General features: G+C 45.8%; 1 protein-coding gene across 2 annotated transcripts in view; it reads right to left on the bottom strand.

Moving 5' to 3' along the window:
* The window catches only part of SAAL1 (serum amyloid A like 1), a 266,162-nt gene that overhangs the window by 90,863 nt on the left and 148,093 nt on the right, over positions 1-27,206 (bottom strand). For both annotated transcript variants that reach the window (XM_086956068.1, XM_086956067.1), the window contains one exon: positions 2,549-2,631. In XM_086956068.1, coding sequence (XP_086812194.1) covers positions 2,549-2,631 — 83 coding nt within the window. The remainder of the gene's footprint in view (positions 1-2,548; positions 2,632-27,206) is intronic.

Genomic DNA, 27,206 nt, shown 5'->3' with positions numbered 1-27,206 from the left:
TAGCTCTGCCTTTCTGAAGCAGAGCAGCACGGAGGCGGGGGGTGCACAAACAGCGCACACAGGACTCAGCTACTCGTCGGAGCCCAGCCAGTACTGAGCCCAGCGCTGTTTTCCTTGGATATGTTGGCACCTCACCTACCTTCCTGCACCTGGAGCAGCAGCCCAGGGAGCGAGTTTCAGCCGCTATCTACCCCACATGTATCTCTTGCCTGCATTGTTGTGCGGGCCGCCACGAATTCAAAAGCCCCAATTTTGTGTGCAGCCAGAGCCCAAGGAACGGGTTCCATCTCTGCATCAATATCACATGCACCTGAGCCTGAAGTGCGGGTTTCGGCCTCAGTGGTACTGCTGTTTGCTTACACCTAATGCCATAATGCTGCCCAATTTGGAATGATTAATTTTCAAGTAGCTGCAACCCAGTCGAGCTGAGAGTTTCTCACCATAATGTTCCCCCTCCTCTTGGGCCTTGTTACTCAGCACGGGCTTTTTGTGCATGTTAACCCTGAGCCTCGGCCTCTACTGAGGTATATTTTAAGGCAACATTGCACTAGGCCACTTTATTTTCTTCTGCCTGGCCACAATATCAGGGCAGTGAGATACCGCATTAGCTCGGTGAACAGCTCTACAACCAGGTCACCTCTTTGTCCTAACCCTCCTTCCTGACCCCGTGGGGAGAAATTGCAGTACCTGTGACTGGGATTGGATTTCCAGCCTAGCAGGGCCAGGAATGCGATCACCAGGACAAGAGGTAAGCGGTGGGGAGAAGGGTGTTTTCTGTATTTGTTAATATATAGTTACTAGCAGCAGGGCCGGCGCTAGGCATGGGCAGCATAGGTAGCTGCCCAGGGCCCGCGCTCAGCCCACCAACATGGGGTCTCACAAAAGTATTTCCCCGTCTTCTGCCTTACACCTATGCTGCAGCACCGCGAGGCCCGGGGAAAGGCATGTGGAGCGCTGCGGGGGATTAGGGAAAGAGGCCCACTTTCACTGTGGCTGCTAAACCCTGGGGAGGAGCCCCTTCTTCCCGGGGCCTTAAAGCCGTAAGGCCCGCCTGCGAATGAAGATCCTGACACTTCTTACTCAAAGGCAAAACATGATGCCCATAATCCGGCATTTTGGCGCCTGGCCTTTCTAACCATTTAAAAAGGCAATCAACTCTTTCAGCTTCTGATGAGCTGTGAAAGAGATGCTGGTCAGTGGCAGAAAGGAAGGTGTTGCAGCACAGGAGGCGGTCATGCTCCTTGTGGAGTCACGAGCACCTTCCGTTATTTAGATGCAAATAGCTTTGAAAGAGTAAATTAAACTAATTTTTTCATTTTTTTCCCCTCAGTTTTTATATAGAGCAAACCCAACCCAAACATATTGGAGTGCTTTACATGAGCACCAATGACATTTCATAAGGATATGTTCCTTTTTTAGATACGGAGAGATTAAGTGATTTGCCCAGGATCACAGGATGTTGAGCCAAGACCAGACTCGAACCGGATTCCTCAGTTCCAAAGTGGGTAGCTCTGACCTCAAGCTGCATCTTATAAAAGGTGATGAGGTGGGAGAGTGGGCTCTGGGTGGGCCACCATGTCAAGTCAACCCAACAAATACGTGAACCACCGCAATATTTGAGTACATCCTGTAACTCGCCCGCCCTATGTGCATCTATAAAATAATATGTTTTGTGTTTACTTTCGAAATGAATAAAGTGCTGTAGATGTGCACCCCAGGTCTTGCCAATATGCTACTCGTCACCTTTAATTTAAAGAAAAGGTGAAAAATCATCTGTCCAGTGTTCCAAAATTCGCGATGTGATGCTATTCGGGTACTACTTGATGTGCTTACAACACTTCTGAGAATGACTAATGGTCTGCTGGTAGTTTGTGAATAGCTAGCTAGCAGCTGCTATCCTTTTTATCCCTAATACCTGCATTGCATCCCAATTAATTTAAGGAAGCCAACAGGAAGTATTCCAGAGTTCTTGCTTACATCCCTGCCACCCGCCCACCGGTAAAAAAAATGGTGGGGAGCCACTGCCAACTGCCAATTAGGTCAAGAGAGCCACGGGTTAAAAAAGTTTGGGAACCACTGGTTTAAAGTGTTGGAGTGACTGTAAAGCGCTGTTGCTTGCCGTTTGCAGCTCACTTAAAGGGGTGCCAGGTCCATTTTTGGACCTGGAGTCTGCATGCGACACATTTTTAGTCTCCTGGTTGCAGTCTCAAAACATTTTGTTAGTCAGCAGTTTAGCTGCAGGCCTCGGCAGGATTGAAGCACAACTTTACTGCCTGCCTACATGTCCTAGTACAGTGATGCCTGAAAAAAGGTCGTAACAAGGTGCATCTTATGTCCTTTAGGTTAAGGCATGACCCCCAGTCGTAGATTTAAAAACATTTTCTTCGTCCTTATTTTGACTCCTGTACTCAAGTAAGAGTGTGGTTTGAGTCTTTCATAGTACCGTGCTTAGTGGCATTCAATACTGAGGTTTATTACTAATGAACTAGAATTCTCTCTTAGCGTTACACATATTTCTTATAAAGAAATGATGTTTAAGGTAACTTACCTATTGCCTGAATTCCTTCATCCACTGTAGTAAGCAGTTGTAAAATATGCATGTACACATCAAGCCCTTCAGGGTTGTCAGAGCTGCAAATACAAATTTCACATTATAGAGAACATCAACACCTTACAACAACTAGTCAAAATGTCTCCATTTGAGACAAGCGATGTATGCCACAGTTTTGTTGATGATGGATACAGAACTAACCCCTAATGAATAGCGCACAAAGTCGGAGCACAGCATGAAGCTATTCTCTGACCACTGTGCCATTAATATGCTAGTGTGTTGATTTGCAGCACAATTTCATAAGAGCAGTAAAAGATGTTAGTAAAATGGCGCGCTAATGGTTGCAAGGGGACTTCACACCCCAGAATTCCAAGCTGAGGCTGACTTTACGCTATGAAGCATTCTGAGGTACTAAAGGCTGCAAGGGGACATCACGCCCTAATATTCCAAATTGTGGCCAGGGCATACGGGGATAAAACCAGTGTCTTTGTGTTACATTCTTTAATTCTATGTATTTCCCTTTTAATTGTGTATTTCCCTTTTATGTATCTTGTGTATGTTTAACTATGGCACATGCCTTACAGTTGTATATGACATCACATGGAACTGTAATTGAGACATTCTGATTATGGTCCTGGCTGTATGAAGTACTGTGCTCTATGAGATTAAAACTAAAAATCATCAATCTTGGATTTCAAGCCTCTTTATTGGAATTTAACACTTTGCAATCGAGCACTCAGCGCCCCCGTCCGCGTGTGGCGCCGGATACACTAAACACTGAAAGAGGTTTATGCCCCAGTATTTCAAGCAGGGGCCAGGAGTAGCAAGGCCAACACCGGTGACTTCAGCTATAAAGCACTCTGAGGGTCCATGCGGGTGGCACCCGGGCCATGTGAGTCCCCCCCACACTCCTGTAGGACGCAAATTTAAGGCTTCCCCGGAGACCTGGGCTAAGCCACTTTAGAGTACCCTAATATTGTATTTTAATTATCTTAATCACACAATCAATGGTGGCTATTTGGCCACATGTTTTTAATTATTTAATCGCTCATGGTGTTTGATTCTTCCCGTTAGTTCTCTTTTTTATTGTTTCGATTATGACTATTGTCTAGATATAAGTAAGAAAACTATAGTACATAAAGATCGCCTCCCTTGAGGACATCGACCTAATGAACAAGACATTAAAGAGTGCTCTGCAATGGCTAACGTTGAACCATCTGAAACTAAACGCCCAGAAAACCGAATTCCTTCTAATCTCACCGACAAGGAGCCAATCTGAAGTTATAGAGTGGACTAAACTGGTGACTGCGCTAGAATGCACCCCGACCCTAGTTAACTCAGCCAAATCACTAGGAATTACACTAGATAAGAATCTCGACATGAAAAACCATATTAACGCAATGGCCAAGAGCGCCCGCTTCCACCTGAACTATTTAAGAAAACTGAAACCCTTTATCACTGAGACAGATCTAAAACTGGCTATACAATCACTAGTCATCTCGAGGATCGAATATGGCTGCACCACATTGGCGGGCCTGCCAAAAACATCCACAGCACCGCTAAAAGCCTGCCTCAACGCAGCGGCGAGACTCATTACGGGAACAAAGAAATTCGATCACATTTCTCCTCACCTGAAAGCACTACACTGGCTACCTTTTGAAGCCAGAATTCAAATGAAGATGGCCTGTATCACGCACAAAGCGGTTCACTACAACACACCGAGATATCTAGCCAAGAAACTTCAGATCTCAGGAGGTAACAGAACTACGAGAAGCGCAAAGGATTTGCTATTACGACCAGCATTTTTCCACAAGAAAAAGACCTACAACAGAGCATTCTCCGGAGCTGCCCCCAGAATCTGGAACTCACTCCCTCCAAACATCAGGAAGATTCAAAATACAATAACATTCAAACGAGAATTGAAGAGCCACTTGATGAGTAAATACCCTACTTAGAGTAACTTAAGGATCACCGGGAAGATCAAAGACGCTAACGGAGTGCTGCCCTCTCCATGGAAAATGGGAAAGATCATCATCGAACAATGAACTGATACCGTGTGCAAGCTGAGGCTTGACACTTCACAGCTACCTCGTATACATGTGTGAATTTGAATTTGAACTATATCTCACAGTCATACTATTTAACTTCTACCTCACTTGATTTATTTACCAATATATGTGGAACTTTAACTATTTGTCTCAACCACTATATATAACTTCTACCTCACTTGACTTATTTATACTTATTATCCTGATATGCACTGAATCGCCTTATAACCCTACCTCAACGAACATGGTTTGTTAACATGACACAAGCCAAGCCTTGCTCTCCATTTAATGACAATTGCACAATTATTATGATTATATATATTAATCGCGTCCATACAGTATATTGCCTTTCTACCTCACTATGCTCTTGTTGCTATTACTGCTTTTATTATCTTTTTATGCAATTCCTTTCTGTTAAGCGCTCTGATACCCACGGGTCTTGTCCGCGCTATACAAAACACTATAAATAAATAAATAAATAAATAAATAGTAGCCATCCATTATGGTCAATCGTAAACTATCACCCTGACAGGTAGTGTGCAGAAAGCAATTGTTAAAGAAAAGTCAATCCTAACTTATTTAACCTCAGCTGTGGGGGCTTTAACAGAAGATATAACTTCAGTGAATGAAGAATTAGGATTGGGCGTGTCAGCTTTAGCGATTCCCCCCTCCATTTTGCTGTGTGAATGTCCCAGAACCCACCTCTACTCCCAGTTAGCAACACAGTGTGAGACTTCAAGTCAGAAACTGACCAACCCAAACTCAGAGGTTCCAAGTATAGTACAAATTCATAATGTTACTACCAATGCTATTGACACCTCGTCTCAACAACAAAAGGAAGAAGGAGGGTCAGGGGGAGCTCTGGAAAGCAACGGCAGAGCACAACATGACATGTAAAATTCAAACCTAGCGCGCGAGATAATGTAAAAACCACTGGTAAAGGGGATATGGATGAGCTGCAACCCATGATTCATTCCTTGCTAGAACCCTGGTATACTAAAATTAAACCCCTAATAACTTCTTCAATTTCACCCATTATATCAAGATTAACAACAATGGAATCAACTCCTCTTTCCTAAACACAAACCGAGAGTTTACCATCACAAAGGGCGATGATGGATAAAACGGACCAGCAACATAAGATACAGGGGTGGGAGGCTCACTAACCAAAGCCTCTATCTATGATAAAAAAGTGAAGTAGTAAAAACAGACACGGTGAGGAGATTTGTGGGTGGTGCACTGCCAGTCTCAGGGCCCAGCATGAGACAGGAAAGGGACCGAGGGAGGGAGAAAGTGATCACCAAACAGTACTAACACACAGGCCCCTTCAGGATAGGAACATCTTTGACCACCCCAGCCGGTCTGACTCTCATAAACAAGCTGCTGTTCAGATGAGTGATAGCAATCTCAGAGAGAGGATAATTCTACTAAAAGGTTGCATGTCCCCACAGGCCTCTACCCCACTGGTGGGGATTTTGTCTAACTCTCCTACACTTACACAGGATAAGAACAAAACAGCACCCCAACTGATGATCAAAGTGGCCCATTGTACTACTCTCTGATCAGGAGAAGGGCTAATTTAGTCAATCACATTATCATGACCTGTAAAAAGAGAGTAGGTCGGTAACATCCCGAAGAAGGGGACTGTGTCATCAAGAATTTTGACAATCAGGATGTTACAGGTTATTTTTTGAGGTGTATGCTCCAAGCACCCAGGCCACAGCCAGAATAAAGGTATCCCCCCACCTTCCAGAGTTGTCCCCGATCAAGACCAGAACGGAGAGAACCAGGAGAGGGTTACCCCCAAGGAGATGGTTACCCCAATACGTGATTCAAATCCATAATAGTTTTGTTGTCTTCAACTGTTCAGAGAATATTGACTGACTATACAAAAAGTGTGAAGATCAAGAGAATGTCTCCACAGAACGTACAAGACTAGCAAACCCTAAGACTATCCAGTCATCAACATATGTGGGTATCTTGAGTACGAGCATCACAGGTCTAAATAACAACATAAAGGACAGGGGTGGTTAAGGAATCTGAATCACTATAATATAATAGCCCTCTAGGAGACATGGGAAAAAACTTCCACAGTTATTTAGAAGGTTTTCCTCCTTTAACTCCCTGGCCGTACAATTTGCTGAGGGCAGAGTCAAAGGAGGTATGATTACGCTAATATCTCTGTCCTCACGTAGTAAATTGACACATGCCCACAAGCTCTCCTCACCCGTTAGCAGAATCACTTCAGTTCCCAAACACAGCAGATTTACTTGTGCTACATTTTTATAACTTGGTCAATGCTCAAATTGCTATGGAACAACAAACGGTTTTAAGGTCCTTCAAGGACGATTGGCAAGGGGTGCACACACATATATTCCTGTTGTCCTTCTGGGAGACTTTAAAATTCACCCCTGTTTAGGGAGTTGCTGTCTTTCAATGGGTGGGGAACAGAGAAGTGGTGCGAGCCCAGTTCATTATGAACATACATTTATGTTGAACTCCCAAATAGCAGAATTTAATCCCATCAAAGCTGCTAAATTGGGATGGTGCCAAACTCCCATTATTCCAATATTTACATTTAATTCAACATTTACAGGAAGGGGAGTGATCTCTATTAAAGATTACGTTGTCATCTCTGCTACCTTAGAGGGAAGTGTCATTCTCAGGAGCATTTTGAAGATCTTTATAGAACCATAAAACCATTGAAATTGGGGCTACACTATGGCAGAACTCTGTAAATCCCAAGCCACCCTCGGCAAACATCCCGAAAAACTTCTTTTTGAAATCACTTGTAACGTGTAAGGTGGATATTAAGAGGGTCATGATGGAGCCTTAGACCCGGAGATAATATTGCAGTCTTTTGGTAATATTTCAATAGAAATAAAAAGTGGTTTGTCAGTGCCTAAATCATAAGAAAAAAGCAGTATGTCAGTGGTTTGAAGGTGAATGCGTAAGAGCTCATCGCAGACTTATGGCAGCCTTGAAAGCTTCACCAACCGACAGGATAGAGGTATCTCTTTTTCCGTGTGGAATATGAAATGGCGTTGAAAAAGAGAAGGAAATAATTACAAGAGGACACAGGGGATGAAGTTTTTAAAGCTAGCATCCTAAAAATAGTGACCGGTTTTGGGAAATAGTGAATCTGCCAATCATCTCTCCAATAAAGGGAGTTGAATGTCATATTATACCCTTCCGTATGCATAGCCCAATTAAAAAACATACATGGAGCTTAACAGAATGACTGCACTAACAGCCATGCACTGGCCTCCCGGCTAGGAGGAACCTTATGTGTGAGGTTGAGGAGGTATCCAAGGCCATTGAGCTACTTTTTTTTAAACATCCCCGGTCAGACAGGTTCTTCCGGACATATAGAGGGACACTTGATTGACTGGGCATTAATCTTGACCAACAACATGAATTCTGCAACTAGAGGAACTATTCCCAAGTCCTGGAGCAATTGGTAATTGTTCCAGTGTTCAATAAAGAGGACCACAGTGACCCTGTTTGCTATCACCTAATCTCCCTTATTGATTCTACAGTGAAGGTGGGTTGTAAACTTGGGCAACGGAAAACAAAATTCTCTTAGCAGCTAGGTCAGTGCACCCTTGATCAGTGCCTGAACTTATATCTGCTTGTTCAGAATTCAATCGAGTCAAGGGAGGCTCCCTACATCTTTCATTCATGGACCTAACATCAACCTTCGACAGAGTCAATAGGAGAAAATTGTGGGATCTACAGTCCGCTATGGGAATCAATGGGCAATCTACATCTGGACCTCTCTGCAGTGGTGAGATACAACGCTGAGGGACTCTTTTGAGGTCCATCGTGGAGTCCGGCAAGGTTGTATCTTGGCCCCATTTCTTTTCTTACTGGATATTAGCAAACCAGACACGGTTCTGTTTCGGGCCTCCACTGATATTCCAAGATTGGGGAAGCAGTTCATTCTAAGACTTCTTTAAGGGGACGACGTGGGTCTGATCGTGCATACCGCTCTGGGCTTGCAACTCCTATTAAATAGCTTTGTGCAATTTATGAATAGTTGTACCCAAGTACCAATTATTTAAAAAAAAATCACATATCAAGAACACGAAATCAAGTAGATTTTAAAGGGGGGGGGGACTAATCAAAAGTAGAGGAATTTTCCTATATGGGCATCATCTTTGACAACAAGGCACTTGGTCACCTGCTCAGGTAGCTAAAAAACTCGTTGTGACTAGATGAAGAGTGGCAAATTTTGATTTCTCTAAGCGACTTGGGAATAGATCACAGGAGGTGCTGTTAAAACTATTTCAAATCAAATGTTTAGCCGCAGTCTTATACAGAGCCGATATCTGAGGTTATACCAGGGTGCCTGCCATACAGGTAGAGAGAAACACATTTCTTACATGTTTGCTGTCCCTACATCAGTCCACCCCCACACATACTTTACATTAAGAACTAGAGATAGTTTCATATCACTCAACCCTTTACTGAGATGGATTTCAATTTAATCTAAAAAGAAGGCATATTTAAATATTTAAATCATTTTAAAGTGAGGACTGACTTGAATTAAGGGGGTGGTATAGCGATACCAAGGCTAAAGCACATTCAAAGGAGTTTTGCACATTTGAGACGCCCAGATTTATTCCTTGAACCAGACAAAATAACTAAAGCAGACCTAGTTTGGACCAAAGAATTTTTTTTACTTCATTTCAAGGAGAGGAGGAAAGAGTGGGAATTATAAAATTGTTCACTGCATGCACACTTAATTCTAAGTACCACAGTATTTATGGATCTTTATCTGACATTTGTAACAAACAACAATCATCACTGTGTCCTAACCAGATTTAGATTAAAATGATCACATCCAGTGCTAGATCAACAGTGTAAATGGAGCAAGCTGAATATTTTACTGCCACGTTCCTGCTATAATTGTTTCATCAAAGACACAACCAACAATTTTTTATTTTGTGAGCACTTAATAGATTTACAAAAGTGATGTGTTCTCCCACTCTTGAGAGGGAAGGATGGCCTTTAGGGTAAACCAGCTGTTTTGTATCTCCAAATGCTTTCCTCCAAGCAGATGAGCTGTAGCATCGAGAGCTACATACTGGGAACTATTTGGTTAAGCAAGCGTCTGCACTTACGAGTCAGCAAGGAGGTAGTACTAGTTAGATAGGAGGAGGCTGGGTGATGCATGGCGGACCACTTAGTTAGGTTTTTGTACTACCCAGGCAACCATCCTCCACTCCCACTTCCCCCTCCTTTTCCATCCATATCGTACCACTAGACTCACTGTGGAAGTTCCTGTGAGGTTTTCATTTACTACTGTTTGGATATCGCATGACCAATTCTTTACAATCCAATTGTATAGGTTCAAGCTTATATTGTGATTTTCCAAACACCTATTTGTATATGAAAACTATCTGATTGTTGTATTTCTAACCAAACATTATTCTTCTTACTGTATCTTTGGATTTTTTAATTGTACAGATCATTTATAAGGTTATATAGTCGAGTAAGGAAAATGCTACTTACCAGTATGCATCTGTTCTTGGCATGTAGAGCTGCAGATTTCTACACTTTGCATTAGATCGCCACCTGGTGTTGGGCTCGGATGATTGCATGTTGTCGTCTTGGAAGAAGTTTTTTGTAGTCACGAGATAGGTGACTCCTCCCTTGGACAATAGTGCGCATGGGCATCGGCTCCATCCTTAGATTGTTTTTCGCCATGATAGGAAATGATGGAGTTAGTAGAAATAAAGAAGGGATATCCATGTGTATATCTAATTAAGATGAAACTGGAACAGATATAGGTCCTGAGGAGGCGGGAGGGCTTGTAGAAATCTGCAGCTCTAAATGCCAAGAACAGATGCATAATGGTAAGTAGCATTTTCCGTTCGAGGCATATGAGATGCAGATTCTACACTTTGCATAGATTGTGCAGCAGTGTCTCCCCTAGCGGTGGTCACCTGTATCCGTTGCAGTAGTTTGAAAGAGACTTTTTAGGACAGCTTGGCCTACTGCAGCTTGCTGCTTGGCTTGCCTATCAACACAGTAGTGTTTAGTGAAGGTGTGTGTTGTAGACCATGTTGCTGCCTTACAGATGTCTTCTAGAGGAATGTTCCCTAAGAAAGCCATGGAGGCTTCTAGTTTGCGTGTGGAGTGCGCTCTAGGAGGAACTGTTAATGTACGTTTTGCTTTTTGATAGCATTTCTGTATACATTTTACAATCCACCTTGCAATTCCAGCTTTAGAGATGGGGTTGCCCTTATGTTGTTGAGAGAAAGCTACAAACAGTTGCTTTGTTTTGCGAAAGGATTTGGTCCTATCTATATAATAGAGAAGAGCTCTTTTAACGTCTAGGGTGTGTAGAGCTCTTTCTTCTACAGAGTCTGGGTTTTGGAAAAACACCGGTAACTCTACAGATTGGTTTAAATGAACGGAGTAATGACTTTTGGAAGGAATTTAGGATTTGTTCTGAGAACCACTTTTTTACGGTGTAATTGTAAAAATGGTTCTTTTATAATGAAAGCTTCAATCTCACCAACTCTCCTAAGAGAGGTAATAGCTATTAGAAAAGCTGTTTTCCATGTGAGGAATTGCAGTTCACATTTGTGTAGAGGTTCAAAAGGTGGTCCCATGAGCCTTGTAAGAACACTGTTTAGGTTCCACACTGGAGAGGGTGGTAACCTGGGAGGAATGATTCTTTTTAATCCTTCCATAAATGCTTTAATAGCAGGCACTCTAAATAAAGACAGATGTTTATTTTGTAAATATGCTGCAATTGCTGCCAGATGTAGGCGTATAGATGAATATGCCAAGTTACATCTTTGTAAATGTAGAAGGTAGCAAATTATATTTTGGATGGAAGTATCTAGGGGATTAATTTGGTTATTGTTGCAGTATATGGCAAATCTTTTCCATTTAGCAGCATAGCAAGCTCTAGTAGTAGGTCTGCTGGCTTCATAATCATACAGTCTGATGGTAGGTTAAGATAACCAAACTCCAAGACCTCAGGAGCCAGATCACCAGATTCAGTCGGCTTGGGTCTGGATGTCTGATGTCTCCATGGTTCTGCGTTAGCAGGGATGGTGTCAGACGTAGGTTTTGGTGTGGAACTAGGGATAGTTCTAGCAGTGTTGTATACCACGGTTAGCGTGCCCATGTGGGAGCTACTAAAATCAGTTTGAGCTATTGTTGTCGTAGCTTGCGCACTATTAGTGGTATTAGTGGTAGTGGCGACAAAGCGTACGCAAATCTGCCTGACCAGTTCATCCATATCGCTATACCCTTGGACAGCGGGCGTGGAAACCTGGCGGCAAAGGTTGGGCATTTTGCGTTTTCCTGTGTGGCGAACAGATCTATGTCTGGATGACCCCATTTGTGAAAGAATGGTAGAAGAACTTACAGACGTAGTTCCCATTCGTGAATTTGTTGTGTCTGTCGACTTAACAGATCTGCTATCCGATGGTGAACTCCTGGAAGGTGTTCTGCTAACAGATATGGGTTTTGTGGAATGGCCCATCTCCAAATGTTCTGTGCAAGCTGGGACAGCTGTAGAGAGAGTGTCCCCCCTGTTTTTGTATATAGTACATGGCTGTCATGTTGTCCGTCCGGATTAAGACAGCTTTGTTTTGTACTTGTATTTGGAAAGTTTGGAGCGCTAAGAATATTGCTAGCAGCTCTAGGTGGTTGATATGGAACGATCTTTGTTGAATGGTCCATTGCCCTTGAGTTGTATGATGTAGGAGTTTGGCTCCATATCCTGTGAGAGATGCGTCTGCTGTAAGTACTATTTCTGGAACAGGTTCGAGGAACAGCCGTCCTTTTGTCAAGTTTTTGGTGTTCCACCACTGCAGAGAGCGATGTGTGCAGCTGTCCACCAACACCAGGTCTGTTAGTTGTACTTGAGCCTGATTCCACTGATGTGCTAGACATTCCTGTAACGGACGCATTTGCAGTCTTGCACATGGTACAATAAAAATGCAAGATGCCATTGTGCCTATTAGTCTCAGAAACACTCTGGCTGGGAGAGAGTGTTGATGTTAAAACTTTGTGACTAAGGATTGAATGCTCTGTATCCTTGCTGGACTGGGATACGCTAGAGCTGTAGACGTTTTATTTTAGCCCCTAAATATTGATGTACATGAGAGGGCTGTAGGTGCGACTTGGTGTAGTTGATTGTGAACCCTAAGTCGTGCAATGTTTGAATTGTCTGAGATGTGTGTTGGACACACTGATTGAATGACTTGGCTTTTATGAGCCAATCGTCTAGATATGGGAAGACATGTATCTGTTGTCTTCTGAGATGTGCTGCTACTACTGCTAGGCACTTTGTGAACACTCTTGGTGCAGCTGTTACCCCAAATGGAAGGACCTTGAATTGATAATGCTGTCCTTCCAGTACAAACCTCAGAAACTTCCTGTGAGAAGGATGTATAGGGATGTGGAAGTAGGCGTCCTTTAGATCTAGTGTTGTAAGGAAGTCACCTTGCTGCAGCAATGGGAGCACTTGTTGTGAAGTGATCATTTGAAAATTATCTGAGTGTATATAGTGATTGTGGGGCCTGAGGTCGAGAATTGGTCTTAGTGTCCCGTCCTTTTCGGGTATTAGAAAATACAGTGAGTAAACCCCTGTTCCTTGATGTTGTAAAGGAACTATTTCTATTGCATCCTTTTGAAGAAGTGATATGACTTCTTGTTTGAACAGTGTAAGATGTTCTGCACACATTGGACGCAGCCTGGGTGGTTTGTGTGGAGGGGTAGCTGTAAGTACGAGGCAGTAGCCATACTGAATAATTTGTCTTACCCACCTGTCTGTTGTGGTGGAATTCCAGACAGGTAGGAACTGTGTTAGTCTGCCCCCTACAGGAGTGTAGTGCTGTTGGGGGAGCAGAGGCAAGTCACTGTTTTGTGGTGGAAGAGGTTCGATTATTGTTGTTACCTCAACCTCTCCCTTTATTGTTGTTGCCTCTATAGCCTCCTCTAAAATATCCTTTACTGGAGGATGTCTGGATTTGAAGGAAGCTGTATTGTCTGCTCCAGTCTGTTTGGAGCCTCCTCCGTAGAAGGGGCGACGAAAGCATAGATTTGGCTGTATTGGTGTCTTTCTTCATTTTTTCAAGTGCTGTGTCTACCTCTGGTCCAAACAATTGATGTTGGTTGAATGGCTGATTTAAGATGGTAGTTTGCACTTCCTGCTTAAATCCGGAAATGCGTAGCCACGCATGACGTCTAAGTAGGACACTAGTGTTTACAGCTCTAGATGCAGTGTATGCTACATCAAGTGCGCACTTGATTGAGGCATTTGAAATTAACTTAACTTCTTGTATAAGGTCATTTGCCTGTGCCTTATATTGGTGAGGTAGATGCTGTAGTACTGTCTCTAACTGATCATAGTGATCCCTGTCATATCTTGCAAGGAGGGCTAGTGTGTTAGCTATACGCCATGTATTGCTAGCTTGTGCAGCTATCCTTTTGCCTGAAGCATCTCTCACCTTAGATTCTTTATCAGGGGGTGGTGCTTCACGTGATGTCTGTAAGTTTGCTCTTTTTCTAGCATTTGACACGACTAGAGAATCTAAGGGTAGCTGTCCTGTACTTTTTTTTCAATTCTAGGGTTTAGAATCCTAGCACGTACAGGATCTTTAAATACTTCTGGAGCATGTTTGATGACCCCTTTTTAATCATAGGCAGAATTTGCACAGACTTTGGTGATTGTTCAAGCGTATCTAATAAAAAGTCTTCCTCTGCCTCATCTGAATGCATGGAGACCCCATGATAGATGGCAGCCCCATTCAGTAAGAGCCCAAAACCAATATTGTCTTCTGGGGGAGAAGGTTTTGATGGATATGAATGTGGGTCAGGAATATCTGGCACATCTTGTGGGTTTGGGTACTCCCAATCTGGATCATCAATAGGGTAGAGACTCATCTGGGTCTACTCCTCCCCCTGTACCATACTCATCATCATTTGGAGGTGTATGTGGGGAAGAATAAGGAGGAGAGTTTTCAGGAGAATTTTGAGGTGAAATGTTAAGGGGAACAGGAAATGAGGGATAAGGAAGTATAGGAGAAGAAGGGTACATAGGAGATGTGGCAGAGTCCTTCTTCTTGACAGGCACCGCAGGTGTAGGTGCTGTGTCTTACTTCCTCTTCCTGTGTGGTGTAGTGGAGTTTTTGGGTCAATGTAGATCTTCTTTTGTAGAGGATCAGGTTGGAAAAGGTCTTCTCCTTGCGGAACCTTTGCCGGCGCCGATTTTTTTCGGTTCTGGGCATGGTTGCTGCTTGTCTTTAGCCTTAGGAGTTGTACTGTGTCCTTTGGCGTAGATTTCGGCACTGAAGGTATTGTTTTCGTAGTCGTAGGCTGTTTTGAGGGCTTGAGCGCATCAGAATCAGGCCTTGTAGGTTTTGGTACTGAAGATATTGGCTTCGGAGTAGAAGCTGGGCTCGTCGGCCTCGAGGCGTCAGACGCTGGCTTCATAGTTTTGTCTTTAGAAGTTGACGGTTTCGGAGCCGGGACTTCTTTCGGTTTCGGTGCCGAAGGAGCTAGTGGGATGAGCACGTGCCGCTTGCTCGGTAAGGAGCTACCGGAAGGCTTGCGTATTTTCTTCGGAGCCGGGCTCGATGGCGGGGCTTTCAAAGTGCTATTTCGCTCGTGACTGGGCCCCGGAGGCGGAGTGTTGACCTTTGCCTTCGATTTGGGTGCTGGGTATGGGGCAGGGGCAATAGTACTCACGCGCTGACCCGATGGTATGGAGTCATCAGAGTCGTCTGCCCCGGATACGATTTGGAGATCGTCTGAATCTTCTTCGGGGACAAGCGGAACTTTTTTGTCGAAGATATCCACCGGTTCCGGAGCCGATCACTGCATGTTGTGTGGACGGGCCCTCCGATCTCGAATGGTCTTCTTGGATCGAGAGGATGCACAGGCTGTACAGCTGGATTCGTCGTGTTCTGGTGATAAGCACAGGTTACAGACCTTGTGATGGTCACTGTGTGGAAACCTTGCTCCACACTCTGGGCATCTTTTGAATGGCGTCCTTTCCATGAGGTGTAGGCCTCACGGCGTGGATAGGCCCAACGGCCCGCGTCGACGACCGAAATCAAGCTGATGGAGTCGGTTCGACGTTTATCGATATCGAAAGTAGTTTGGTGAAGTTTGAATACGTTTTTACACGTCAAAGTACTTGAAAAGTAGATTTCGAACCGGAGCGGAAAAGTTTCATCCGAACCCTGTGGCGGAAAAAAACAATCTAAGGATGGAGCCGAGCCCATGCACACTATTGTCCAAGGGAGGTGTCACCTATCTTGTGACTACAAAAGACTTCTTCTAAGACGACAACAACATGCAATCATCCAAGCCCAACACCAGGTGGCGATCTAATGCAAAGTGTAGAATCTGCAGTTCATATGCCTCGAACAGTATGGGCCATATGTAGGTAAATTGCAAATACCGACTCCTTAATACCGAATCATACCGGATCGGTATTAAGAATGAGGTAAACGTGATGTAGATAAAAATTCGTTAAACATTACCGATTCGTTGCAAATCGGTATTAAATACCGATTGTGAACAGATCGGTAATAAAAATACATACCGAAAGGCTATTACCGATTCGGTGTTACCGAATCCACATCCAAAATCGGAAATACCGAATCGGTAATTTAAAAAACAGCGTTTTGGTGAATCAGCCAATCCTGATACACCCATTTACTTCCCAAACAGGAAGTTGCCACACCCAGCCAGGTGCACAGGGCCTGGAGCTCACTGTGAGGCAGGCAGGCAGGCAGGAGAGCTGAGGAGCCAGCAGCAACACAGCCAAGAAAAAAAAATAGATAAACCACTGAACAAGCATTGAAATGGCAAGCCAGGACAAGGAGAAGGAGGGAGGTGAAAGAAAAAGAAAACTCAAGTTCAGCGACAAGGTGCTTGAGATCCTGATCGAGGATGTCACCCAAGAGTACCACAAGCTGTTTGGAGCCCAGTCCCACCAAGTGCCAGACGCACAGAAGAGGCAAATATGGAGTGGCATTCGGGACAAGATCAATGCCATAGGTGTGACCCTGCGCACCATAGAGGACATCAGAAAGAGGTGGTACGACCTCAGAAAAACAGCAAAACAGAGGATGGCAGAGAGACATAGGCTGGCAGGGAAAACTGGAGGAGGAAAAAATCGAGCCCCAGTACCAACACCACTGGAACAGATGGTGGAGTCCACCATCCAGCGGGAGAGTGTGAGTGGCATAGGAGACGCAGACAGCTCCGCCAGAGCAGCTAGAAAACAAGGTAAGAAGCATGCCCAGCATGCTGCCCTACCCCCTCCCCAACCCCAACCCCCATAGTGGTAAAAGTGCTCCCACTCCACACCATGTCTTACTGCTTACCTGCAATGCATTCTGGGTGATGTAGTCAGTGTGAAATCATGATCAGGACTGTCAGGGCAGCTAACACAATAGCATGGTAATAGAATTGGATAGGTCAGGATAACCACTGTGCACTGTTGGCATGTACTTTAATGCAATGGCATTGCAGACAGAGCATTGAGAATTTTTACATTTGTGTCATTTCAGGCGAGTCATCTCGCAGTGCAGCTGAGGGCAGCAGAGGCAGGTCAGCCAGGCCAGAGGGGAGTGAACAGGATGAAGACAGCATGCCTGCAGGGAACACCAGCTCTGCGCCATCGCAGCCAGCCAATCCTCCACCACAGACATCACCACAGCGCCAGGGAGGGCCGCAATCCCCTCTCACTCAGTCACCACTGCGACGTTCACCAACACCACCACCACCACCACTACCACAGTCAGGCAGGAGGCATGCCGTGATCACCCTCCAGCAGATGGAGGCGTCGGAGGAGGAGGGCAGCCAGCGCGAACAAAGTCCTATCGTAGAGAGATCCAACAGGAAGCTGGCTGGTTCAGCATCCGAGGGTGCGAATATCTCATCACGACGCCGCAGGGCAAGGCTGGACAGTCCAGTGGCATTTGAGCAGGGTGACAGTGTGTTTGCTGGACTGGAAGGCAACATGCTGAAGGTCCAGCGCCTGCAATGGAGTGAGATGAAGTCGTTACACAGGGAGGTGGCAAACATTAACAGACATATGCACAAGATGGAGAAGGGTATCAGTGCCATGGGGGAGAATATGTCTGCAGGGATGGAGAGGGTAGCAACCTCGGTGGACAACCTCTGCAGCCAGCTGGAGCAGGACCGTGTTGGCATGCGCCGACAGAGACTGAGACTCCAGGACTATACCAAGTCGGTGAACCGGCTGGCCACTACGACATCACTGATGTGTCGCCGGTCCATCGCCATGCAGGAGGAGATGGCGCATTGCAGCAGGGATGTGGCCAGGGGGATGGTGTCCATGACCTCAGTGCTAGAGCTCATGCAGAATGCTAAGGCCTCAAATATGGAAGGGGGGGGGGGGGGGGGGGGGGACAGTGAGGAGGCTACCAGCCGTGGTAGCATTACACCCTCACCCACCGAGTGCAGGAGGCGTAGTGGACGTAATGTCCCAGCACAGGAACGGTCCAACTCACAAGTCTGTGTCGATGGGGAACATGCACGTGCAGCACGGGGACGCAAGAAGTGAAGGACACTGGCTGTCCACATGCATGTGATGGGTGATGTAACCCATGTCCAATTGGACAATGCTCACAATGCTGGAGGTGTGCCAAATAAACACCTGTACATGTAATTTGAAATGCCTCAGTGCCGTTACTCACTCAGAAATAGTGTGATGTTATCTCTGCCCGTCTATGTCTCCCATCATGTTCAATAGCAGCACCAGCCGCGCTGGGCTCTGGCTGAGGGTTGTCCTCGTCCTCTGACTCAGTTAGTTCCACTGCAGTTCCTTTTTTAGTGGCCAGATTGTGTAGCATTGCACACGTAGCAATAATCTTGCAACATTTGATGGGGCTGTACAGACGCGCACCTCCTGTTTTGTGGAGGCAACGGAATCTGCTTTTGAGCAAACCAAAAGTGCGCTCCACCACGTTGCGTGTGCTTCTATGTGCCACATTGTATCTCCTCTCCCTTCGGGTGGTTGGGTTCAGATATGGTGTGAGGAGATACGGCCGGAGGGCATATGCGCTGTTACCTATGAAGAGAAGTAAGTGGCATTGATTGGTGTGACCAACAGCTTGTGGCAGGGTGTACATCAGGGTGTGTGACATTTACTTACCTAGTATGTATCCGTCGGCAAATTCACCAGCAAGCAGACGTGTATGTATGCCACTGTTCCTGAAGATGTAAGCATTGTGGGTACTCCTGGGGTATTTTGCCACGATGTCTGTGATAATGTGTTTGGCATTGCAGATCACCTGCACATTGATTGAGTGGGTGGATTTGCGGTTCCTGTAAATGTATTCACTTGCTGCAGATGGGAATGTGGGTCCCATCGATGCAGCCGATCACGTGGGGGAAGTGGGCAAGTTGATAGAACTCCAGCTTGGTTCTCTGCAGCTCCGCCTGCGTACTGGGGAAGGATATGTAATGTTCCATTCTGTCCATCATGGCGTCTAGGAAGGTGTTGAAGAACCGGAATAGGCAGCTCTGTGATACTCCACCCACTGCTGCTATCACACCCTGGAAACTTCCTGATGCAAGGAGGTGCAGGCAGCAGAGTACCTGGACATGGGTGGGGATTGCGTGGGCCCTTGGCGTCTGATGCTCCAGATAGGGTGTTAGGTCCCGTATTAGCTCCAGGATGGTGTCTGGGTGCAATCTGTATCTCTCGTATATTTCTGCGTCTGTCAACTGGAACAGAGTGATGCGTACTCTGTACACCTGCTCCTCACGTCTCCAGATCCTCATTCCTGCTGCTCTCAGGCATAGCCGCCTTGCTATGAGATAGAGGCCTGCCATTGTGTTCATACTGATGCATTTTGGGTCTGTTTATATAGACTCCTCCTGATTACCACATGCTCCTGAAACGTGGTAATTAGCGATTCGTTATTACCGATTTTGGCCAAAATCGGTATTACCGGGGTTTGCTACATAGCATAATTGGGGGTTTTACCGAATCGTTTCTACCGATTCGGTATTCATTGTTTCGGTAATTCCAAGTCGGTAACTTAGGGTTTTTACCGATTCGTTATTATCGATCCTATTCGGTATTACCTACATCTCACATGGCTACATATTTGTCGGTAACACCGAAAATGACCCTTTTTCGGTGTTACCGATCGGTATTTGGCCACCTACATATGGCCCTATATTGAGTATATTTAGAAACTGAAACTGACGTACTGTAGCAATATAATGTTGGAAATGCAACGCAACAACATGTTTTGAACACGTCATTTTTACAGTCTGAGTTATTACTTTGAAGCACTGGATGAAAAGAAGCTGCAAGTAGAGAAAGGGTCTATGTGAAAACGGGAAGATATTACTTATCCTGTAAGCATCTGTTTGTGGAATGTAGTGCTCTATTTTCACATGCTGTGCCTACACATGCCATCTAGTGCTGAGCTTGGACATGTGCAAGTTGTTTCTCTTCAAAGAAATCTTTTTAAGTCACAAGGTATAGTGAATCCACATATAGCTGGTAATGTTGATAGGCACTGGGTCCACTGTTAAAACGAAGGGTGAGGATGTACATGTAGCATAGTGATACAGAAAAGATGACCATGCAAAAGAAAATGTTAAGGATGAAAGTTGAAAGCGTCTGCAACATATGAAGACGCCCAGGGACAAGGGTGGGTGCATGTGTATCTACAGCAGCACTACATGCCACAGAACAGATGCTTACAGGGTAAGTAGCGCTTTCAGATTGTGGCATGTGTAGCAACATATACACATGCTATGCACACACTGTAAAGCAGTCCTCACAAAACTAGTGGCTAGCTTGGGGATGCTGCAGAAGACTGGAAAAGTGTATTAAGGACCGTTTGCCCAATCATAGCTTCTTGGCAAGCTAATAAATGCACACAGTAATGTTTAGTAAATTTGTGTGTGGGGGGAGGGCATTCACCATTTAGCTACTCTGCAGCTATAGTAATATTGCCCAAGAAAGTCATACAACCTCCCTTTCTGCAGGGTGAGTGAGGTCTGGGAGGGACAAGCAAAGGTCTTATAGCTTTAGCATAAAAGATTTCTCTGTTTTTGACAAGTTGGCAAGCTATACCTGCCTTAGAGAGAGCACACTCTTTGTGTGGGTTGGAGAAAGAGACCGATTCTCATGGAATGCCTTTGTTCTGTCATTGTAATACTTTATCTGTGCTTAAACATGTGTGAAGAACTCGTTCTGCCCCGGACTTTGGATGTGGGAAGAACATTAGGATTTCTATGGTTTAATTGAGGTGAAAGCTTGAGACCTCATTAGCGGAATAATTCGGGGTTTGTCCTAAGGACTACCCTATCTTGGTGTACTTGGGAAAAAGGTTCTTGCAGAGTAAAGGACTGTATCGCACTAACAAGCTCAAGAGAGGGTATGACGCTAAAGAAAGCCACCTTTCAGGAAAGAACCTGTAAGGGACAAGAGAGTAGTGGTCCAAAAGGAGAGCCCATTAGTCTAGTGAGAACAATAGTGAGCTTCCAAAAAGGAGCTTGTGGCACCCGCAGAGGAATAATCGGTTTGACCCATTCAATAAAGGCTTTAATAACAGGAACCCTAAAAAGAGAAGAGTGTTCTCTGTTGAAGGGATAAGTAAGGTCAGACTTTAGCAACCGAAGCAGATAAAAAACAATGTCTTGGATTATTGTTTGGACATAATTAAGATGTGTAGGGAGACCCTAGTGTACAAACCATCTTCACTGGCCAGATAGCAGGCTCTGTTTGTAGGCCTGCATGCCTCTTTAATGATGGTCATGCACTTTGCAAGCAGATTGAGGTATCCACATTTTAAGACTTCAGTAGCCAAATCACAAGATTGAGCAGTTTGGGGTAAGGATGACTGAGTGTATCTTGATTTTGGGAGAGAAGATCCAGCCAGTGGGTCAGCTTCTCACGGGGCGCTAGAGAGAGGTCCAGACGGGTTGTGATTGGGGCTGTCTGACCCAGGTTGGGGCTACCAAGATGAGAGTGAGGGAGGTTTGGAGAAGCTACAGAACCATGAATGGAAGGAGTTGGAGAGGCAGAAAAGCGTGGGCAAATATCTCTCAGGGACTGTGGGAGCCTGGAAGCTAAGTTTTGGCATTTGCGTTTTTGGCAGAGGCGATGAGGTCTATGTGAGGGAACCACCAGTGGTAGAAGTACGGGAGTAGGACTTAGCGGGTGGAGTTCCCACTCATGGACTTGTTGATGCATACTGCTGAGCTGGTCTGCAAAGTTGTTGCCCACTCTAGGTATTCCTGTATGAGGAGATTAACTCACAACCGTGGGGAGTGTGTGCCACCCTGCTTCAGTAGATAAAACATGATGGTTGTGTTTTCCGTCTGGACCATAATTACCCTGTATTAAATGAGATGGAGTAACATCTTGAAGGCTAGCTGGAATGCTAACAGCTCCAGGTGGTTGATGTGTAGGCCAGTTAGTCGGGCAGCCATGCCCCTTGTAGCTCTTGCAGATGAGCTCCCTAACCAGTGAGCGAGGCGCACATGGCGATAGTCATTTACGGAAGTGGGACAAATAAGCGCCGTCCCTGTAACAGTTTGCTGGTTGTTGGAAGTGAGGGTCCTTATCCCTCACCGCCGCCACTAAATGTTGGAGGCGGGAGTCCCTGTCCCACACCGCTGTCGCCAGGTGCGAGATCCGGACCCCTTGTTTCAATGTTAGACTAAGTAAGGACACTGTCTGAAATAGCCCTGCTCACCCCCTTAGTAGCTTGGCACGAGCAGCCAGGCTTATCTCCAAGGCACAAGTATACAGTATGTGCAAACACACTCACAGTTACCCAATGATGTCACCACAAATAGACTCTGCACAAGTTTTTATAAAACTAGTATAATCTTTATATAAGAAGATATACAATATGACCATACGATACATATAATAATGGGTAGTATTGGTAGGTTCTAATCCCAACCACTGCTTCTTCCGGCTATATAAAACTTTATAAATAAATAGATAAATAACCAATAGTTAAGCTTACTTCTAACCGTTTCCAAAAGCTTAGGTAAGTTGTACTGCAAGAATCACACATATTGCAAAAGAAAAGAAATACCGCAATGATTAACAATATACTCCTGTACTGTGCAATAAAGAAACAATGACATACGTAGCGCCACAGTCCTGTACTTTGCAATAGAAGGAATAAATCAATGCGTATCACTACCAGCATACCCTGTGCAAGGAAGAAACAAAGCAATGCGTGACGCTACAATCATGTACAGTGCAATGAAGAAATATTGCACTGCGCCACATTATAATCAGGAACTGTGCAATGAAGAAATAATGCAATGAGCCACGTTACAATCATGTACTCTGCAAGGGAAAAATAACGCAGTGCGTAGCGCATCCAGCATGTAGTTCGTCATGCACAAATAAGGTCAGGCGTCATACGACAGTTTGATAGTTTGTCAGCAGCAATAAAGCAAAGTGTAATACGACAGTATAGGTGCTCCGTTAACAGTTGCCCCCAATATGGATCAACAATGACACAAAAGTACCACTTCTCACTCCGGCCCCATTACTGCTCCTCCTTGGGCCAGCACGGGCCTAGATCCAAGCCGAAGCAACAGGCTCGCACAGCTGACAGAAGCGAGAGGCCGAGAGAGTGTCCCTCCAGGCCCGCACCCCACCTCAGGTGGTGTTCCATGTTACCTGGGGGAGGGGGGAAAGGGGGGGGCGACCCGACTCTCCTCTCCTCTCCTCTCCTCTCCTCTCCTCCTTCAGCGACTTGGGCCTTGATCCAGATCTCCATCAATGGGCACGGTGAGCTCGGGCTGCTGCTGTTTCACTCCGAGGGCCCAATAACCTGGCCCTCCTTCGGGCGGTCTCAGTGGACACCGAGACCCGCCCTCAGCACTGTGGAGACTTACTTCAAATTAGGTGCACACACTACCCAGGCACTCCTCACCAGCACCTCTGGTTGCACCTCGACACGCACTCTACGCGTCCGAGACTCGTCTCTTCTCTGGTGCACATGATGACCAGGCGCTCTTCACCACCGCCTCGGCTTGCACCTCAACAAGCACTCTGCGCTTAAGAGTCTCACTTCTTCTCCCGGTGCACACGCTGACCAGGCTCTCTTCACCAGCGCTCTGGCTTGCAACACGACAAACACCCTGCGCGTCCGAGTCTCACCTCTTCTCCCGGTGCAAACAATGACCAGGCGCTCTTCACCAACGTCTAAGCTTGCACCACGACACTAACCCTGCGAGTCCGAGACTCAGCTTACTCCTGCGTGCCCACAATCACAAGGCACAACTTCTGAGGGTCTCAAGCTGCAAAAGCATGCGCACACCGCATTGCTTGGAACTTCTCCAGAAACTTTTATGTTTCTGTGTTTCCAAACAGGGAGACAGCTCACCTCAGGCCCTTGGGGTTCAAGACAGCACAAAGAACAGTCTTCGTCAAGCAGGGGGACTCAGCGCCTCCAAGCACAGTCCCAAAAGCCTCTTCCTTGGTTAAAAAAGCAAACTGCAGACCAGCCCCAGATCACGAAGCAAGAGTTGGTCTTTCCCCAGCAGTCTCTTCAGTTGCTATTTCCTTAGCAGAGGTTCCTCTTGACCACAAAATGGGTCCAAGCCTTTTCAGTCTCAAAACATTTCCGTTTCATTCCAACGTTCAGGAGTTTCAGCTGTCATAGTTATACCCCTTAATGTCTTTGAAGTTTGTTGTGCTCAGGGGTCCCTAACTCCTCCCTAAATCAGTTCTGGGTGTCTCCCTCCCAGTGTCACCTTTCTCCCTTTGATACTGGGGGTCTGGATCCTCAATCACTCAGCAGGAGATGGGTCAATTGGTTTATAGCACCAGCCCAGGCCGTTTCACCTCCCGGGCTTCTCCTCCTCTGACTCTCCACATGCAGGTCAGCCTGGTGCCATCTCAACCCCTCCCTGGGTCAAGACCTCTCCCAGCTCCTCTCCCCTCTCAGATCCAGACAGTCAATCCACATTCAACAGAGACGCACAGAAATTCTTAAAGCACTAAACTCAGCCACTTTCTAAAAGAGAGGTTTCTGAAGACAAGGTGACAAAACTACTTTCACAGAAAGATGTGATATGACACTGTAAGTTCATACATACTAAACTTCACCTCTCCATTTTAAACTTAAAGGAAACTAGGCTAACACACACAACACCCAGCCTCCCCCATTCTGCCCTATGAGCAGGATGGCCTTTCAGCAGTGAAAAACGAAATGGAGTGTTTTTCACTGTCAGGACATAAAACACACCTTAGTATATGGTCTGCCTTTTACCTACACTGTACCCTGACCAGTGGTTACCCGGGACCTACCACAGGGGTGCCCAATGTGTATGCAAAGGGAAATTAAGGCCTGACAAGCGGTTGCACATGTCAGGACAACATGCTAACTTAGCAATCTGCGCACAGGCCCTACACTGCAGGCCTGAGTTCCCTTCTCCGCGCGCCTTTGCATTACTAGCCTTGGCACACACAGTGCACATCACTAGGGACTTTACTAGTAAGGCAAACATACCAATCATGGTCAACCAATTACCATTACACTTTACATAGGGAACACTTGTACTTCGACACTGATCAGCAGTGGCAAAGTATCAAAAGCATCTAAATTGGCAACCCTACGTCAGGAAAACGGTCTAGGGGGAAAGCAAAAAGTTTAGGGAACCTTAGCAAAAAAGGTCGAGTCCTACACTGGCACTCCTCCACTTAGGAGAGCGAGGAGTACGCCCCCAGATCAACACTAGATCCTCCCATTGACCTTACGCTTGTGACCACTGTGCCGCTAGGCACACATGCAACGGATGCATGTGTAATCTGGCATGTGGGGCTATGACAATGCCAAGAGGTCATCATGCCTAGTAGGCACATGACCTTTCTAACCATTACCTTGCGATCTGGCTGAAAAAGAGGAAGCAATGTTTGGAATGCTTGTAGCCTTGCTGGGCTGGGGTATGCTTTCCCTACATGAGAGTAGAGTATGGTCACGACAAAGGGTTGTACTTGCAGGATCTGGAGATGGGACTTGGTGGTATTGATGTTAAAGCCTAGGCTGTGCAAGGGATAAATGGTGGCTTGGGTGTGCGCCAGGTGTTGCTTTTCTGCGTCGCTCTTTATCAGACAGTCATCCAGGTTTGGATAGACGTGGACGCAGCCCTTTCTGAGGTGCGCAGCTATCACTGCAAGGCATTTTGTAAATACCCTGAGAACTGTGGTTACTCAGAATTGCAGCCTTTTGAAGTGATATTTCTGACAACCTACCACAAACCACTGGAACCGCTCATGTGCATTGTGTATGGATACATGGAAGGAGGTGTCCTCCAGGCCGAGGGTGGTAATGAAGTTGCCCGGCTGTACCCATGGAATGACATCCTGGAGTGCCATCATGTGCAAGTACTCTGACAGGATATACTTGTTGAGGGTCCTGAAGGTGACGATGGGCTTTAGGGACTCGGCCTTCTTGGGAGTACCCCCCTTGCAGCAGTGTTATGGTGGCATGGGGTCTAGGGCCCCCTTTGCTGAGTAGTACATGCATCTCCTCTTAGAGCAGATGTTGACCTTCCAGGGAGAGTTTATGTCTGTGGGAGGGAATGTTTGGTGGCATTTACATGAGTTCTAGACAATAACCCTGTGCTATGATACTTAGGAACCCACTGGTCCAATGAGATCTCTGCCCAGCCGGACAGAAACACGTGAAACGTTCCCCGGACAAGTGATGGATGGTCGGGCCCTTAGCACATTTTTATGCACTCCATACGGTGGAGCAGCTAAAACTACTACCCCAAAGGCATCCCCATTCATCCCTATGCAACAGCAAACACCCTCTTGAGGTTACTGCAGGGGAGGAGACAAAAGTAACAACCGAAGGGGCAGGAGAAAAGGTGCATCCCCAAAGAGGCCATAGCTTCCAAATGGAGACTTACTTACCCTTCACAGAAGGGGTCTCCAGGGCACCCATGGTTTTGGCTGTTTCCCTGTACTTAATTTTCTCCAACATCTCATCAACTTGAGGGCTGAACAGATGCTTGCTGTCAAACGACAAGTTGAGGAAATGTTGTTGCACCACTGGTTTAAATCCAGACATGCGCAGCCATGCGTGCCTGTGAAGGACACTGGTGTTGACGATTCAAGCAGCGGTGTCAGCTGCGTCTGTGGCGCATCTAATGTTAGTGCTAGAGATGATTTTACCTTCCACCACCAACTCCTGACCCAATTTCCTATATTGGTCATTGGTAGGAGGTGCTCATCCCAGTGGGCACTGTTGTACTAGGAGAACATGCCTGCTGAATTAGCAATACGCCAATGTCTGGCAGACTGGAAGGCAATACATTTGCCAACTGCATCAATCTTTTTACTCTCCTGGTCAGAAGGGGACATATGTCTTGAGCCCTGGGAATTAACTTGCTTCCTTCCGTGCTGTGTGTACAACCAGGGAGTCAGGTGGTGGTTGAACCATGATGCAAGTTGAGTCGGAAGAGGATACCTTGTATTGGTTTTTCTCATAGGACTGATGACTCGCACCTTCACCGGTTCCTTAAAGATATTGTGGGCGGGCTTTAGCATCCCTTTGAGCATAGACAGATACTTTATAGATCTTTGATTG

This window comes from Lissotriton vulgaris, chromosome 2_1 (assembly GCF_964263255.1).
Source record: "Lissotriton vulgaris chromosome 2_1, aLisVul1.2, whole genome shotgun sequence".
Taxonomy (NCBI): Eukaryota; Metazoa; Chordata; class Amphibia; order Caudata; family Salamandridae; genus Lissotriton; species Lissotriton vulgaris.
This window is presented reverse-complemented; position numbering and strand designations above follow the sequence as displayed.